The sequence below is a fragment of the Malania oleifera genome, chromosome 2 (genome assembly GCF_029873635.1).
Source record: "Malania oleifera isolate guangnan ecotype guangnan chromosome 2, ASM2987363v1, whole genome shotgun sequence".
NCBI lineage: Eukaryota > Viridiplantae > Streptophyta > Magnoliopsida > Santalales > Ximeniaceae > Malania > Malania oleifera.
In genome coordinates, this window is record NC_080418.1 from 104,081,749 (window position 1) to 104,100,084 (window position 18,336).

The 18,336-nt window shown below is 34.7% G+C and overlaps 1 protein-coding gene across 5 annotated transcripts; it reads left to right on the top strand.

Annotated features, from left to right (window-relative positions):
- Nucleotides 1-6,283: 6,283 nt before the first annotated feature.
- LOC131149140 (fimbrin-5-like) lies at nt 6,284-16,946 on the top strand. 5 transcript variants are annotated; one of them, XM_058099282.1, is made up of 16 exons: nt 6,284-6,397; nt 6,491-6,561; nt 7,074-7,295; nt 7,399-7,569; nt 7,863-8,101; nt 8,201-8,372; nt 8,471-8,509; nt 8,690-8,758; nt 8,858-8,974; nt 9,743-9,954; nt 11,889-12,044; nt 12,145-12,344; nt 14,448-14,605; nt 14,746-14,842; nt 15,085-15,176; nt 15,954-16,946. In XM_058099282.1, the coding sequence occupies exons 3-16, from the start codon at nt 7,209-7,211 to the stop codon at nt 16,236-16,238; spliced, it is 2,094 nt and encodes a 697-aa protein (XP_057955265.1). In that variant the 5' UTR covers nt 6,284-6,397; nt 6,491-6,561; nt 7,074-7,208; the 3' UTR covers nt 16,239-16,946. The 5 variants fall into 5 exon arrangements, with proteins under 5 accessions (XP_057955265.1, XP_057955263.1, XP_057955264.1 ...); XM_058099280.1 differs by having other exon boundaries at nt 6,296-6,397; nt 6,496-6,561; nt 7,102-7,295; XM_058099281.1 differs by having other exon boundaries at nt 6,309-6,397; nt 7,102-7,295.
- Nucleotides 16,947-18,336: the final 1,390 nt, after the last annotated feature.

Sequence of the window (18,336 nt, forward strand, 5' to 3'; positions counted from 1 at the left end):
TACACGTGTGACCCCACAAATCTGAACTCCTGCTCTCTAGGAGGTTTGAATACCACCTCTTCCTGATGACAGTCAATGCTGGCATAGTTGGCGGCTAACCTGTTTATTCCCAATATCATATTGAATCCATGCATATCTAACACTACCAGGTCAACTGGTAGTACTCTCTCCTAAATATCCACTGGATACCCTTTAAGTACCCTTCGACACCTCACTACTGATCCTGGTAGTGTGGTTACTGATAATTTGGTGTCTAGCAACTGAATTTCTACCCCACATAATTTGATATACCTCGTAGATACAAAAGAGTGTGTGACCCCTAGATCAAATAAAACAATGACTTTAATTGAAAGCAGAGTAATACTACTTATCACCACATCGCTAGCTGCCTCAGCATCTCTTGGTGTCAGTGCGCAGACCTACGCCTATGCTGTATTCCTCTGCTGGCCACCTCGAGGTGCCTGAATGTTCCCCTGAAATTGTCTGAAGGTGGGAGCATTGCTCAGCTATGCACGACAATCTCGTGCCAAGTGACCTGGTCTACCACACAGGTAGCAGACATTCCTCTCTGCTTAGCACTCTCTTATATGCCTCCTGCCACATCTAGGGCAAATAGGATAAGTCTGCTCGCCCTGAAATCCACTACTTCCCATCTCCCGTCTCTGTCCCCCGTTGTATCTACCTCTTCTCTGTGGGTCTCAATTGGTGCCTGCCTAAAATCCAGGAGGTGTGGGCCTCGTTCTTTAACTCTGCACCTCGACACCCCTCTGCCTGCTCGTCTTCGCTACAGCAGCCTTATCTACCAATTCTAAAAAATCCTGCACCTTCAAAACTGCCACCTGTTCATAAATTTCTTACTTCAAGCTTCTCTTAAATTTTATTGCCTTCTTCACCTCACTTGGGACTATGTACGAGGCAAAGCGGGACAACTCGACAAATTTTGCCACGTACTACTGAACTGTCAGGTGCCCCTAGGTCAGATTCAAAAACTCCTCCACTTTAGCTTCTCTAGTGGTGGCGGGAAAATATCAGTTGAAAAACATCTCTTTAAATCAGTTCCAGGTCATGACTACAGGTATTGGTCTCTGCTCCTCCAGCACTCTCACAGTAGACCACTAATGTTCAGCCTCCTTTGTTAGTCTGAATGTGGCATATGGAACTATCTGTTCATCAGTGCAGTGCAGCACTGTCAGTATCTTCTCAATTTCTTAGACCCAATTCTCAACCACAATCGGGTCTGCACTTCTTGAAAAGGCTGGAGATTTATCCTGGTGAACTGTTCTATAGTGCAACCTTGATCCACTAATGAGCATCCCTGCTCCCTAGAACTCCATACTATCTCAGCCATAACCTGCTGAGCAACACTGCACATGACTGCAACAGAATCACTGCCGCCCATATTGGAAGGCCCTGCTCCATTACTCCCACTAGCATTTGTATTATCATTCCCAGGGCCCATCCTGAAAATAAAGCAACATAATCTTAGAATCCTAACTTCATAACATGACTAATACATTTGTCTAACTAAGAACCTCTTATAACTCATTAACCTAACGTCCTTATTCTCAATTTAAGATTCAATTCTGCAATTTAGAAATAAAACCCAACGATGGTTTACCATGGTTTTCCTGAAATCGTCATTCTAGGAAAATCACAGAAACCACCATGAAGCTCTTACCTCTAGACTGTGGAACAAAATCCTAAATTCTTATCTTAACTTCTTACATTGACTCACTAAAATCTTGATCTACTCATTTTTTGTCTTCTTCAAAATCTATTCCTATACTCTGGTATTGTTTTCCGCTGTGCACTACAATCTACAGAATCTAGCAACCTAGGCTCTGACACCACATTGTAACGCCTCGAAAATTATGGCTATATTGTTTTTTTTTTTTTCATTTTATTTAATAAACTCTGACACCACAAACTGTAAATAAAGTCAACCCGGACCCAAAGTGGGGTACTGGGGATATACCTGTTCATAAATACATATCAACTATGCAGCGAAAAACATGAAATATCTTAACCTTATACACAATACCAGAGTCCTACTAACTTCATAATTATACATATACATCCCTAAAAATCTATAGAAATATTCTAGGGACTCACACAAAATCCCTATTCCAACTCAAATACTTACCCTACAGTTAGGGAAGTACAAAAACTTCCTCTATCTCGGAGCTTGCTCCGCTCGTCTGTCTGGGTTTCCTAAAATATTTGAATTTTAGGGTAAAACACCTTTTAGTAAGTGGGATAGATTAGCATCAGTGTGTGGCATATGAGTCTCATTCTTTCACTACATTCACAGATTTTGACAAACCCTCTTGAGTTTTGCATTCTCATTCCTCCACTTCAAACACTCTAGTTTTATGTGTCCTATTTTCCCACACTTAAAACAATGAACATCCTTTCTCCTCCTAAACTGCTACTAAGTTTTATTACTACTCAATCCGCTCCAGAACTTGCCTCTCCTACGATCCTGATTACTCTTTGCCACGAGCCCTTCACCTTGTGAACTCTTATTCCTGGCCTTCTTCCTTTGATGGAACCCTAACAATGTACTCATGATATCCTGCAACTCTAGGGTTTATTTCCCCTATGTCAGAGTCGTAACCAGACTCTCGTACGTAGGATACGTAGGTAGGGAATTAAGTAGCACCAATGCTTTGTCTTCTTCCTTGAACTTCACATCAACTTGCTTCAGATCACTAATGATCTAATTGAATATGTTGATGTGCTATGTTAGGTCCGAACCATCTACTATCTTAATCCAATATAGTTTTTGCTTAAAATACAACCTTTCGTCAATGACTTGGACATGTACCGGCTCTCTAGTTTTAGTCAAAATGATACTGGTGATTCTTTATCCATGACGTGATTCATCACGTCATCGCTCAAACAATGTCTGATAGCAGACACAACTTTTGTTTCCAACTCGTGTCGTCCATGCCTTCCGGATTCTTTCTGTATAGTGCCTTTATAATACCTTGCTGCACCAACAAATCCTTAACCCTCTGCCAAAATTTGAAATTTCCCGTTTCATCAAATTTACAAACATTGAACTTCATTGAAGAGATCCCAGCCATTGCAACCAAATCTGGCTCTGATACCAATTGTTGAAATTGACGTTCTGATACCAATTTGTAGAAATTGGTGCTCTTATACCAATTGTTGAAGTGAATGCATAATGAAATCCTCGCAAACTCAAATCAAACCAAAACAAGTAATGCAAGCACTCAACGATGAACAATATGAAACAAGCAATCACTCACAATAAGAATAAAGAAAGCAAAATATAAAAAATAAAAAATCAAAGACACCAGAATTTACGTGGTTCGACAATTTACCTATGTCTACGGGAGCAAGCGGCTGTGAAGCTTAAATTAAGGGTTACAAAATATAGCATATAAACAAACCCTATGCATACAGAGGACTTAGACTACATCTAAAACACTTCTGTAGCGATCCTCGAAGGAAAAACCTCCAAAATCTCCCAATCTACTATTCAAATTCTGTGACTTGCGCTGAACGAAACCGTCGATGGTTTGAAGCCAATAGCTATTTTCCTTACAGACTGAATCCTAAAATCGTTGATGGTTTCAGTCCAATCATTAATGGTTATCCTCCTGCAACCTTCTCTCTTATTCTTTGCTTCATGATGCTTTCTTGCTGTATGCATTCCACTCAAAATGACCCACATCTCCAACAGGAAGGAATGGAAAATAAGAAGGAAAAATATTTTTCATTATATTTTCTCTTTATATCAAAATATTACTAAAAATAAAAAATCTTCAAATATAGTTAAAAAAAAAAAAAAATGAATGTTGGTGATGTTTAAAATCAATTTTGTTCATTTAGAAACCTATTTTTCATTATATTTTCTCCCACACCAAATATTACTAAAAATAAAAATTTGTTCTAATATAATTAAAAATTAAGGAAAAAAAATAAATTTTAGTGATGCTTAAAATCAAAATTTTGTTTATTAGTTTGGTATATTTTTTTTGTTTTCTTTCTCATTCTCTTTCATTTCACAACTAAATATGAAAAATTAGATTATTCATATTTTCCTTTTATTTCTCTAATGCTTTCAAGTTCTAAATGTTAAATTTTTTTTTTTTTACCAAAGTTGGATTTAAAGAAAATATTTGAAATACACAAATAAAATATTACCAAAATTTTACGGTCATGTCTAATCACATGGTCTAATTTAATACATAAAATTTAGTTTTATAATTTTACATAAGACCTGTTTTTAAAACATAATACATACCCTGTGCATAGCATAGAGTCTCCGCTAGTATATATATAAATTTATTTTAGATCTTCATTTCAACCATTTTAACCTTTGAGAGACCTAATTTTAATAAGTAGCCTATGATCTATGATTTCAATGAGTCTATGGTCTCAGTTCTATCAAATTTGTTCCTCCTGCCTTTTGTAATTTTTCATTCTTTAATTTCATAAGGGTTGTGCTCCATTTCATCTTATTAGTTATTAGAGTCCTCTTGTTTTTGTTTTTGTTTTTGTTTTTCTCTTTTTAAAATGTTAAATTAAAATTTGTTAGTAAAGATATATGGAGTACACTAAATATGCTAATCTTGAGTACAAAAAATAAATTTATTAAAAATTTTTAATATTAATTTTAAATAAAAAAAATGTATGCACCTTTTAATATAAAAGGCAATTTTTTCTTGAGCTATTAAATTTAAAATTCCTTCAATGGAATAACAAATTTAAATTATAAAAAATATATAATTTAATTATTTGTAATTATAAGAATGCTTATTATTACAATTAGTTATTAAAAAAAATTAAATTATAAACTTATGGGGAGGTTTCAAAATACTAATTATTTTATTTTTAGGAAGTTTTCAAAATATTAATCATTTTATTTATCGTCTCATAATTTAATTCATTTATTAACAATAGTTATAGAAATTATTAAATTAAATTACTAATAAATTATTATATCATTATTAATAGTAATTATATTAAATATTATCAAAATTATTAATTTAATTATTAATGGAGACTATGAAAAATATTAATACAAATGTTATATTACCAATTTAAGAACTAAATTACAAAACATTACCAAAATTGTTAATAGAGATTATGTAAATTATTAATTCAAACATTATATTACCAATTTAAAAAAAAAAATTACAAAATTATAAGGAGGTCTTGCAAAAAAGTTTTACTAGCAAAAAGTAGGACAAATCATTAAATTAAACCTAACACACGAAAACTATTTAGCTGGAATATTGGAATATTTTGAATTTGTTGCTAAATTGGTAAATGAATTCGATGAAAATTTTGACTTTTAATATTCCCATGCCTATAATATATTAAAATTTATTACATACTTGAGATATAAAAGAGATGGTGTTAAATTTTTATTGTGTATACCTAGTTAACTTCATTGTTAAATATTAATTTGTGTTATTTTGAAAGTTAATGTTGTTTTTGAAGTATGCAATCAAAATGGATGATGAAATTCATTAATTCATACTAAACATATGTGCATATGATTTATTTTAGAAAGATTGGATTTGAATTTCATCAGATAGTTACTTTAAAAAGAAAGAAAAATATGATTGAAGGCTTCTTAATTTAATCGAGCATTTGATTAGGTAGATAAATATTAATGGTAATTTAATAAGTAAAGTCAAAACAATTGAGATTGAAGTTTTTTTTAGTAGTTGTACTTTTACCAATCAAAGCTATACACTAGATAATGAATATGCCTAGTTATTGATTAGACTAACCTTAAATTTATTCCATTATATTGAGGAGGCTAATATTTATAGTATGTAGATGGTAAAATAGACTTGAACAGTTCTGAACTCTATGCTTTTTCCTTACAATCATTTTTCCTTATGTCACTTTATTATAATTATTTTTTGTAATGATACAAATTTACAATTCCCTTTTTTTTTGAAGAACTTGAATCCAAAAATTTTATAACAAATTACAAATTGAAAACTTAGATTCATAATAATGTGTAGTCGATAAAAATATATTTTATTTAAAAATTAAACTTATTAAAACGAAGTAAAAGTGAAATTTTGGAAAATTTTAGTTCATAAATTAATAAAGTTTTAAATAGCTTTCTATATTTATTAATTAATAACTTGTTGAATATATGCATTAGTAAACCTTTTACCATTAAAAAATGGGAGGTGAGAAAAAGTGCAGTGAAGCAACACGTCGCGGTCCCTATCAAGGCTATAAGACGGTGATTTTTTTTAGCTTTTTTCAGAGTAAACGAACGGTTATAGCGTTAATGAGGCAACGAGGAAACTATGACATTACAAGCGGGCCGAGGAGTGTCTGTCGTTCGCTTGTCTGCCTCTTCCTCCCCACTCCGCGCGGGTCCGAAGGCAAAACGGTTTTCTCTCTCTCTCTCTCTCTCTCTCTCTCTCTCTCTCTCTCTCTCTCGCGTTCATTGAACCAAAATCCATCTTTCTTCATCTGTTGCTAGAACAGGGAAAGCTGAAAAAAAAGGAACCAGAAAGGTCTTCACTTTCAGCATGGTGTTATGAGGTTCTAATGGTTCGTGCCTGTCGTTTTTCTCTCTAGATATTCCATTCTCGTACATGGGTCTTGATTATTTTTCCTGTTTGTTACCTGTTGTGGTGGATATTGTTTTTCTTTCTAGATATTCCATTCTCCTACATGGGTCTTGATTATTTTTCCCGTTCGTTCCGTGTTGTGGTGGATATCTTAAGCTTTCGTTAGGTTGCCATGAAAATAGACGAAAAGAAAATGTTGAAGGTTACTTTTTATTTATTTTATGTTACAGTTCTTAGCAAATGAAGAACTTGCATTAGGACCGGATTAGAATTGCAGATTATTTTTGTGCATTTTTCTATTATTAAAATTCAACAAAGCGTTATTTGATTGTCAGATTGAGTGTATGAAATAAGGAGTGATTGGAGATTCGTGCCCGCTAATATACCCGTTTCTGTGATCTTTAATGTTTTGTTATTCGTTTACGCAGAATATACTTCTAATGGTTTTTCATTTATGCAAAGTATGGTTTTGAGTTTGTTTTTTCATTTCAGTGTTTGGTTTTTGGATCCATGCCTGCAGTTTCTTTACAGCTCTTCTCAAGTTGGGGTCATTCTTACAATAAAGTTTTCTTAGGCCGCTAGTTTTTTTTCCCTTTTCATTGGGGATTTTCGCAATTAACGGTAGAAATGTCTGGATTTGTGGGGGTCCTTGTTTCTGATCCATGGCTTCAAAGCCAGTTCACGCAAGTCGAGCTTCGCAGCCTCAAATCGAAAGTAAGCTAGGTTGTTATGGGTTTTATTTCCATTTTTGTTTCTTTTAATCTTTCAAGAAAGTTTTTCTGATTAATTAACGATGTGAAATGGGCATTTGTCTTAGTTTCTTTCAATAAGGAATCAATCAGGTCGCGTCACAGTTGGAGATTTGCCTCCTGCAATGGTGAAATTGAAGGCTTTTAGTGAGATGTTTACAGAGGAGGAGATCAAGGCTATTTTGGGGGAATCATGTACCGAAATGAGTGATGAAATTGATTTTGAATCCTTCCTCCGTGTGAGTCCTCATTGTGTTCATTTTCATTATTCATGTCTATTCTCAATATACACATACATAATACACACACACACACATACACACACAAAAGCAGGATAATTAATTAATTAATTAATTATACACTTGAGGGGGGTGGACAGAGAAAAAATAATAGGGAATTTTTTTTGTAGTTGTGCAGCCTCGCTAATTTTACTCGATTTTAAAATATTTTTCTAATATTTGTTCTTGATATTTTTAATTATATGAAAGAATCATGTCTAATTGACAAATTAGTGGGATTCGTTGATGGGCAGGCATTTTTAAATTTGCAAGCCCGAGCAACAGCAAAATTGGGTGGTTCAAAGAATTCTTCTTCATTCCTCAAGGCCACAACAACTACACTTCTCCACACCATCAGTGAATCTGAGAAAGCCTCTTACGTTGCTCACATTAACAGCTACCTTGGAGAAGATCCATTCTTGAAGAAATATCTTCCTCTAGACCCATCGACAAATGATTTATTTGATCTTGCAAAGGATGGAGTTCTTCTGTGGTATGTCCAAGACCTGCTAAATAATTTTGCACTTTCCAATGTTATTGCTGAAACAGTCATATGTGTTTTTTTTTTAATCCATTTTATGTCTTTATGCAGTAAGCTGATTAATGTAGCTGTTCCTGGGACAGTAGATGAGCGAGCTATTAACACCAAACGGGTTCTTAACCCATGGGAGAGGAATGAGAATCATACCCTTTGCCTCAATTCTGCAAAGGCTATTGGCTGCACAGTGGTCAATATTGGAACACAGGACTTGGTTGAGGCAAGAGTAAGTTGAGTTAGTTCTGTCTATCCATGGAGTTTTCTTATTATAATTGATGGTGCAGAAGTTGCTGAATTTTTTTTGCCAATTTGTTTATTTTGTAGCCCCATCTGTTACTTGGGTTGATTTCTCAAATAATTAAGGTATCTCACCTTAACTCTTTTTTCTTTACCAGTATCTGCTTATCGTTTTGTACAACATAAATAGCATAAGGACTTTATTGGGAGGTTAATTTCTTATTTTAACTTAAGAGATATAAAGGTCCCTGTTATCAACTCTTGCACTCTTAATTCTGTTGTATGTTCATTTGGTGGCATGATCAGATTCAACTTCTAGCAGATCTTAATCTGAAAAAAACTCCTCAACTTGTAGAGCTGGTGGATGACAGCAAGGTTGCAAGAACTTAATTGGTTTCGCTTTTTTTTTTTTTATGGTTTATAATGAAGTGAATGGAATTATGATTGTATGAATGATTTTATGAAAATGTGCAGGATGTGGAAGAACTCATGGGTTTAGCCCCAGAAAAGGTCTTACTGAAGTGGATGAATTTTCATCTGAAGAAGGCAGGCTACAAGAAGCAGGTTTCAAATTTTTCTTCTGATGTGAAGGTATGAGAATGCTCTCCAATTTCTTAATGCACTTTTTATCAAACAGCAGAGGAAATTAGATGTCATAAGACTTGTTATGTTTAGTTAAGAATACATTTGCCTTAATTCTAATGAATATTGTTACTTGGAATACAACACTCTTAGCTGAAGAAAACTACAGCTTGGCCCCTCCCTCCCCATAACCACAGCCACTCAAGAAGATGAGTAAAATTTTCTCCACCTTTATTTTTTGATTCATCCAGAAAGCATTTTAAAGGCTTATTTTCCCTTCATGATTCATTTAACTGGATTTTTTTCCTTTGAGAAAGTTTGTAAATGTGCCACAATCCAAGGAAATAACTGGAAATTTATAAAACCAAGTAGATAACCCACATCTCCAGGGTACAATGTCCTTATGTTGGATAATAAATTGCCAAGAGCTTTGTTTTATTATTAACTTCCTTCTGTGCTGTCAACAGTCAAATGGTTGTAAGGCATGAAGCCAAAACACTAACACAATTGACAATTTGTCCACTAGGGGAGAGCCAAGTTGGATGTTAAGGATTAAATCATAGGAAGGGTTGGGGGAGGGGGGGGGGGGGTATTGAGGATTGGGATGGGAAATGTGCTACCCCCTCTTTTGTATCTTAGGTTCAATGGACCTCTGAGTGAAATGAAAATTATATCTACCCCCAAATTTGTGTTTCATGCAAGGTCAAGTTCGTAATTTATGTGCTCCAAAGTAGAGGTGTTTTTACCTGATGATTGTGTAGGAATATGCTCTTGCAGGATGGAGAGGCTTATGCTTACCTACTTAATTCTCTTGCACCAGAACATGGTAGCGCCTCTACATTGGATACTGAGGATCCAGCTGATAGAGCCAAAATGGTTCTTGAACATGCAGAGAAACTTGATTGCAAAAGATACCTCACTCCAAAGGACATTGTGGAGGGTTCACCGAATCTAAATCTTGCATTCGTAGCTCAAATATTTCAGCACAGGTGAGGAACTTTTTGGATTATGTGTTTCCAGTTTATGGAATTTATTTTTTTCCTATTTGGTTGATGGTTTAAGAAAATTAGTGAACAATGTTGGGTTATTCACATGCATTAGAAGTTGCACCTATCCTAAGTTGAAAGAATAGCAACATTATATCCATAGTTTATTGATTTTATCATTTCTTATGTGAACTGATTATATGAGGAAAGTTTGCTGTATTTTTGCTTGCTAAATTCAGAATATCCCATTTGATAATGATGCTGACTAGTTACTTAGTATCATGAACTTCAATTTTATTATTGTAGCTCTGTAAGTATCACTGCACTCTAGCAACAGAGTATGCTTAGGATCATGGTTCTGGTGGAGAACAGGAATACATCCTTCATATAGTTTTCTGTTCCGAGACTTACCCTGTAGTCTACACCCTTTTGGAACTATTTTTTTCACATTTAAAAAGCTGAACATAAACAGTTTGTTATCATCATTGTAGAGTAAAAATTAAGAGGGAACATTGAGAAAAGAGGGAAAAAAAAACACAATTATTTGATAATCTGGTGAACTATTCTGATTTTAGAACAACGAATGGGGTTTACTAACAATTGGTTTGAAGTTTGGTACTTCCTCTCCACCTGCTTATGGCAATTAGCCATCTTAGCTTTTCTAAAAACCAAAGTTTTAAAAGGCGAAAGCGTAAGGCGAGGCGCTTTACCCGCGAAGCTAGGCACAAGCATTTTAGGACTGTATTTTTTTAAATAATTAATAAATAAAATAAATTTATATATAGCATAAAAATGAGAAAAAATTTAGAATAATGAAGAAAAAAAAATAAAAACGTAATTTTTAAAGACATTGGCAGAGAGTCTCCTGGAGTCTGCAGCAAACAGCACTGGAGAGTGAGTCAAATACTCAAATTAGTTCGAGGAGATACCTCAGACTGAGAAGAGACCTTGAAGCAGAGAGGCTGTAGGGGGTTGCAGAGAGACGAGAGGCTGTAGAGGATTTCTAGAGAGAGACGAGAGGTCTGAATGGGTCATCGGAGAGAGACGAGAGGTCCAAATGGGTCGTCGGAGAGAGATGAGACGTCGGAAGGGGTCGTTGGAGGCAAATGAGAGGTTGGAAGGGGTCATTGACTTGTCAGAGAGAGACGAGAAGCTGGAGGAGTCTTCAAATTCAGATGCAAGCTTGGATTGAGACGAGAGGTCCGAAGGGGTCGTTGGAGAGAGACGGGACATCGGAAGGGGTCATCAACTTTTTGGAGAGAGACAAGAAGCTAGAGGAGTCGTCGGAGAGACACAGAAGCTTGGAAGAAAGAAGACTTCATCAAGAGAGGGGGGTTTTGACGCTCGTCAAAGCCATATCAATTCAGATTACTTGTTTTTTTTTTTTTTTTTTGATATATCAGTCTGCTCCCAAAAGGCGTATGCCTTCCCATCTGAGACGCAAAACGTGCGCCTTTTGTTCTGAGGCGTATGCATTTTAGGATTTACGTCTTTCAAGTTACGCCTTAGGGCTTTTTATGATAAAAATGCATTAAGGCGCGCCTCACGAACGCCTTTTAAAACACTGCTAAAAACAGAAATCATTGCAAGACATAAAACAATTGCAAATTTGATAATCTGCCAATTCATTCTTTATCTTTGAAGTTAATGAGATTCTTCATGTTGGTTCTAAATGTGTGTCATGCATGTCACATAGTCAAACCACCAAAAATATTGGTTTTTTCATGTTCTCAAGCCCATGCAAATTGCCCATAAAATAAGAAACTTTTCATAATGACTCATCCTTTTATAAAAGTAAATGTACTAAGTTCTAGTGATTTATAGCTGTTAAAATAACACTACTGTCGAAAAATTGTGTACTTTTGTTTGTGCATGTTAAAATTCTGGCCCCTTTTTCTAATTGTGAAATTTTTGTTGGTTGGGTGTGACTATTGCAGGAATGGTTTGTCTGTGGACAGCAAAAAGATTTCCTTTGCTGAGATGATGACGGATGATGCACAGACTTCTAGGGAAGAGAGATGCTTCCGACTGTGGATTAACAGTCTTGGAATTGCTACATATGTCAATAATCTTTTTGAAGATGTGAGGAATGGGTGAGGTTTCCATTTTTTTTTTCTTTTTTTCTTAGTCTTTTTTCCGGGCCACAATATTGAGTCATTGTGACTCTGTTTGATAGTATCCTCCTGCATGCAGATGGGTTCTTTTGGAAGTTCTTGATAAAATTTCCTCAGGATCAGTTAACTGGAAGCAAGCTACAAAGCCTCCTATCAAGATGCCATTTAGAAAAGTTGAGAACTGCAACCAAGTTATAAAGATAGGAAAGGAACTAAACTTCTCACTTGTCAATGTGGCTGGAAATGATATTGTGCAAGGAAATAAGAAGCTCATACTAGGTAAATTTGCTCGATTTATCACTTTCCTTTCCTGCCCCAAGAACTATTGTCATTTGCTTTTTAATTGCTTCACATTCAGTTCTGTCTCTTCAACTTGATACTTTACTAAGAAGTGGCATTCTTACTTCATATGTTAATATTCTAGGTTAAAGCTACATTGATCGAGTATTTTACAATAGACATGATGAATACATGTCTTACTTTTTATGCTCATCCAAATGCTGCATAGTTCAAATATCCAATTCAAGAAATTTGATACAGTCGATACTTGCTTTTTTAGTATTTTATTCTAACATAATAATGACTTTTAAATCACAGTTAAAGTAGTACATTCGAACATATAACTGAACTATTTGTATTTTTCCTTTTCATTTTTGTATTTCCTATTTTGAAGTTCACAAAACTTTTAAGCATATAATATCTGTTCTGTTGTTTAGACATTGGGCATTTCACTGGGGAGTACAAAAATGAACATGTTCTAGTGGATTTTTCAAAAGAAGGTTTGGCTTCTGCATTAGATAAAAACAAAAATATTTTGGATACCATTATTAGGCAATTTAGTTGATTCAGTTATTAGGAGAAAAAACAGGAATCACAAACATGTGGAGCATTTTAAAGTTGCCTTGCCTTGAAGAGAGTCATCCTGGTCTTCTCAGTGGCAAATGGTATTGCAGATAAAAAAAAGTTTATTCTGTGTGGAATTATTATACTTTAATTGCAACGGGAGGATGTTAAGGAAGAATGGTAATGGCATCTGAGGTGGTAGGGTTGGGAATTTCACATCATAACTGAGGTAAGTGCCTGGAAAGGGACCAATAATTACAATGATCCATTCCCATGCCATCACTCCAAATACTGCCTAAAAATTACCTGTATTTGACTTTCCAGACTGGTTTTCACTGATTTCAGTCACCAGGATGTATAGGCAGTATGGTAATCATTACATATATGGGCCATTGGAATCATTTATTATTTGAAAGCTCCAAATAATTAACTCCTCGATCAGTTTTCAAAATCAGATGTTCTTCATTCATTTGAAAATTGAAAACCATATTAAGAGAATTGTTTGGTTTTTATTGATACCATTTTTTGTTGGGCCAGTGCCCTACTTCACATAAGTTGCTCATTTTTACACAGATCCTTTGTCTCCCTCCCTCCTCCCCTCCCCCCACCCCCCACTTTGGGAATCATTTCTGACTTGAAGGCTCCAGTTTTAAATGATAAAATCCATTATCAATTCTCAAAAAGCAATGGTTCTTTAAGTTGTTTATTTAAAAAGTAAAAAACTTAAAATAAAATTGTTTTGTTTTAATCTCATAGATATCATAAACTTCCATGTGAAGACATGGCTGTTGAAGTAATGGAGTAAAACGGAAGACCTAATCACAATGATAGTTCTCTCCCTCTATTGGTAATGTGTCAAGTACATAACAATGGCCAATGACCACAATACCCTTACTAACAATCATTAACATAACACTAACACACTAATAACACTTAATGACCAAAATAGCCATTAACAATGGCATGCACACCAGCTTATGTCATTTCAAATTTATTTTATAGACAGAATTTAAAATGGTGAAAGTGAGTTAGTGTTGGGAGAAGTCAAACAAAACATGTATTAGGGATCTAGCACCGCATACAAGCCAATGTTGTCAAGTTACTTTATAGTCTTAATTTCATTCATGAGTTATTTTCATGTTGGAGGGCTGACACCAACAACCATTAAGTTTTGAGGCCTACAGAAAGGATGCATCTATGGATGTAAATTTGGATTTTTTTTTTTGCTGTATACATTCGCCTCTGATTTGAAATTTGGGTCTAAAACAATATATAAAGCATTAAGAGGGATAAGGCATGAAGCCAGGGAGGGCTGGGTGGGAGTTGGCCATCTTTGTCTTCCAACCAACATTATCTTTTTCTCTTAACAGTACAAGCAAACTCCTCTTATGGCATGTACAATTGGCAAGCTTCTAAATTAACCCTTTTTTTTTTTATTATCAAAGTGATTAAATTTTCTTAATTTTTTAATTGTTTTTCCTTAGAACATTCAGTGGTTTAAAAAGCATGCCCTTAATGTTCATCTTTGTTCCTCAACAGCTTTTCTGTGGCAGTTGATGAGGTTTACTATGCTCCAACTCTTGAAAAACTTGAGATTTCATTCACAAGGTAAGGAGATGACAGATGCTGATATATTAAAATGGGCAAACAATAAAGTGAGGAAATCAGGCAGAACTTCTCAAATGGAGAGCTTCAAGGTTACTTCAAACTCCTCTTTTTTCTTTTTTCTTTTTTTTTTTCTTTTTTATTTATTTATTTTGGGAATAACTTTGAACTCTTGTTTGAAAATTATTGTAGCCATGACTAACGCTTAATAGGTGATGCGACATTTATATAGGATAAAAATCTTTCAAATGGAATTTTCTTCCTCGAGCTTCTTGCTGCTGTGGAGCCAAGGGTTGTTAACTGGAGTCTTGTCACAAAGGGTGAAAGTGGTATGCTATCCTTGGATGGAAAATGTGATTATGTCCTAATTTACTCTCATTCTTTTGGGAAGTAGAGAGGATAATATTTGTGGACATTTAGGTCTATCTCTCTTGCAAAAGAGATTGAATAGTTAATCAATTATGCACCAGTTAAGATTTAAAAAAAATGCAAGATAAGTAGAACAATATTTCCTGTTTCTTGAAAATAAAAAGTGGGAAACCGTCATTTTATGTTCATGTTAAAATTGCAGATGAGGAAAAAAAGTTGAACGCAACATACATAATCAGTGTTGCGCGAAAGCTTGGGTGTTCCATATTCTTGTTACCTGAGGACATCATAGAGGTAATTTTATGATGTTCGTATATTTATACGCTTTCAGTACTATTTTATGGGCATTTCAATTTTCAAGTTTTTTGTCCATTTGTGCCTTTTAAAGGTTGGCATGATATGTCATCAAATAATCTAATGACTCTTCTTAAGAAAATACTGATTACCATGGACTTTTGATGTGTTGGACCTTCAATCTCAACGCTTCATTTGGCAGAGATTATTATGTCAGATCCATGTTAGGAACTTACATCTTTGACTCCTAGAATTGTTCAATTTTTTGGATATGTCTGAAAAATGAGGGGCTGAGGGGCTAGCCAGACGCCTTCTTCACCCTGCCTGTTAATCATCAGGGTTGGGTGGAAAGCTCTGTTGTTTGCTGGCTGCATGGAAATAAGAAGGCTATTTCAAGCATGTAAACTTTCACAAGCATCCTTTTATTGTTGAATTATGAGTCTCTATATTGAAATGGTAATCAGCTGAACTTATTGACCTCTTGCTGTACCGTCATTGATAGGATATTGACACATTTCACAGGAAATGACTCATCATAATGAATCTTAGCCTTCTTGTTAATCATATTGCATGAGAGATTGGTTTAATTACACAACAGTTAGAAAATGATTTCACTAGATTGCATTTTGACCTCTTGGTTGATAAGATTGACCGACTCCACCAGATTCCTTTTTAACCCCACTTGTTGATTTTAGATTGAATGATGGATTGGTATTTTCAGTGATAAAGGAATTCTTTGTTGGACTTTCAAGTTGTGTCTATGCACGTAAATGACAGGTGAACCAGAAAATGATCCTTACCTTAACAGCAAGCATCATGTACTGGAGCCTACAGCAACCAGCAGCCGAGACAGGGTCAACCCCCTCGACCCCCACTGAAGACACTTCAACCCCCGATGGATCACCAGCTCCTTCAATGGATGACAAGAGTGGAACTGTTCTGGCTGGCGCAGAGTCCAGTTTGGCTGTTGATGATGTCTCGGATGCTAGTCCTTCTCCACAGAATGGAAATGAGGAACACTCTTCCGAAGTCAAAAATGACGAACCCCCTTCTGAGGTCTGAATTGCAGAACCCTCTCTACAGGTTGAAAAGGACACTCTTGATAGAGAATGAGAAAAACACTGCAACTAGCCAAATTCTTTTTCCATATTTTACGCCTCCAGACAGAACAGAGGAAAAACCCAAAGGTAGATAGAGGAAAAGGCTAGAGTTAGCTGATAGTTGCACATATTTTTTCTGCAAGAGAAATGTGCATTCTGAATGTGCTCGTAAACCAGAGGAAAAAAATTATGTAAATTTTCCTTGTGTAAGTAGAGTATTCATTTCTTTGGAATATTCTTTCTGAAAATTCATGTCCTAGGATGGATATGGCTGTGCATTCCCAAACCCTATGGCACCAAAAGATGCTGTTTCTTTCATGGTGCTAGTTTAGGATACAAGAACAAGAGAAATCACTCCCAGAGCTTGAAGCAAGACGTGGGTACAGAGCTCTGTCGCTTTGTTTACGCTGGACATGAAGCTGGTTGTTTAAATTGGACACCGAGCTTCATCACTTTGCTTTCACAAGCTTGGTGTGGGCACTGTAGTGTCTCACAGAAGCTTTGGGTGCAAGGAATGACTCTTTATTTAAGCTCCAGCAAAAACATGGAAGGAGAATATGAAAGAACTTGCCTTCTTTATTTCATTTTGTAAACAAGGAAGAGGATAAAATATATAGCAAATGAGCAAACACAAATTTCATTATAAATGTTATGATTTAATTTTTCTTAATCTTTTATTGCATTTAAGCTTTTCGTTCTTAATCATATATAGAATGGAAAACTGCAAGATCTTATTCTTTTCCTTTCCATTTCTGTGATATCTTTAATACAGAGAGACCTTATTGACAAACAATTATGATGTTGACAAGGATGATCTTGCGAAAGTGGATCCAGCACTGATGGTTAATTTTAAAAATTAGTTTTGAATTTTCACACGAACTGGTAACTAGATTTATATAATGAATTATTTGCTATAATATTTGAATGTCTGTTACTTTTAATTTTAAACCTATGAATTGTCTTGTTAAAATAAAAAGGTAATGCTTAAATCAAAAATTTTAATTTATATAATAATATTTTTATTTTCATATAACTCCGTTCTGTGATGCACTTAATATCCTAATTTTTTCACACACAACCGGTCTCAAGCTCGGGCTAAGGAGGGGGGTTGCATTAGGTAGCTGACAATCAGCGTAAAATTTATCCAATCACTATGAGTGTGCTATGTGATCGTAGAATATTCTTAAAATTGAAAGGGAAGTTTTATAAGTTATAAGACCAGCTATGTTATATGAATCGAAATGTTGGGCGACGAAAAAACATAATATTTAAAAAGTAAAAGTTGCTGAGATGAGAATACTTAGATGGATGAGTAATATAACATTGAAAGATAAATTAAAGAATGAACATATTCGTGGTAAGTTAGGTGTAACTCCTATAGAAGATAAGATAAGGGAGGGACGACTCAGATGGTATGAACACTTGCAATGTAGGCCACATAATGCACCTGTGAAGAAGAGGGATTTAGTTACTGTGGGGGGCAATAGAAGGGGTAGGGGTAGACTTAAAATAACTTCAGAGGAGATAATGAGTAAGGATTTAATATTCTTGAATCTATCAAAAAAAGTGGTCCATTATCGAATAAATTGGCGGAAAATGACTCATATAGCCGATCCCACTTAGTGGGACTAAGACTTGATTTTGTTGTTGTTGTTGTATTTTTATTTTCATATATTTTTATTTAGTAATTATTAAGAAATATTATTTATTATTAGACAAAATAAACTTATTAGTTTAATTTTATAATAATATCCCAAGTCTTACATCATCGTTGACGCATGTTATGCTGCTATTATTCAAGTCTTCTTAGTGTAAATTATTTTCTAGACAAAAATATTTTTTATTTTAAAGTTAAAACTTGAAATTCTTAATCGAAATTAATTTTTATACCATACATAGAAATATGAATAGCTTAATTATTTTCTAAATAAATTTTATGCCATGTGTAGATATATAAACTGTGTAAGATTCATAAAGAATATATTCTTTACCTAAGATTTGATACCCTCTAATCTCATGATGTCATGTTACAACTTGAAGTTATGTAAGGGAGAGATCTA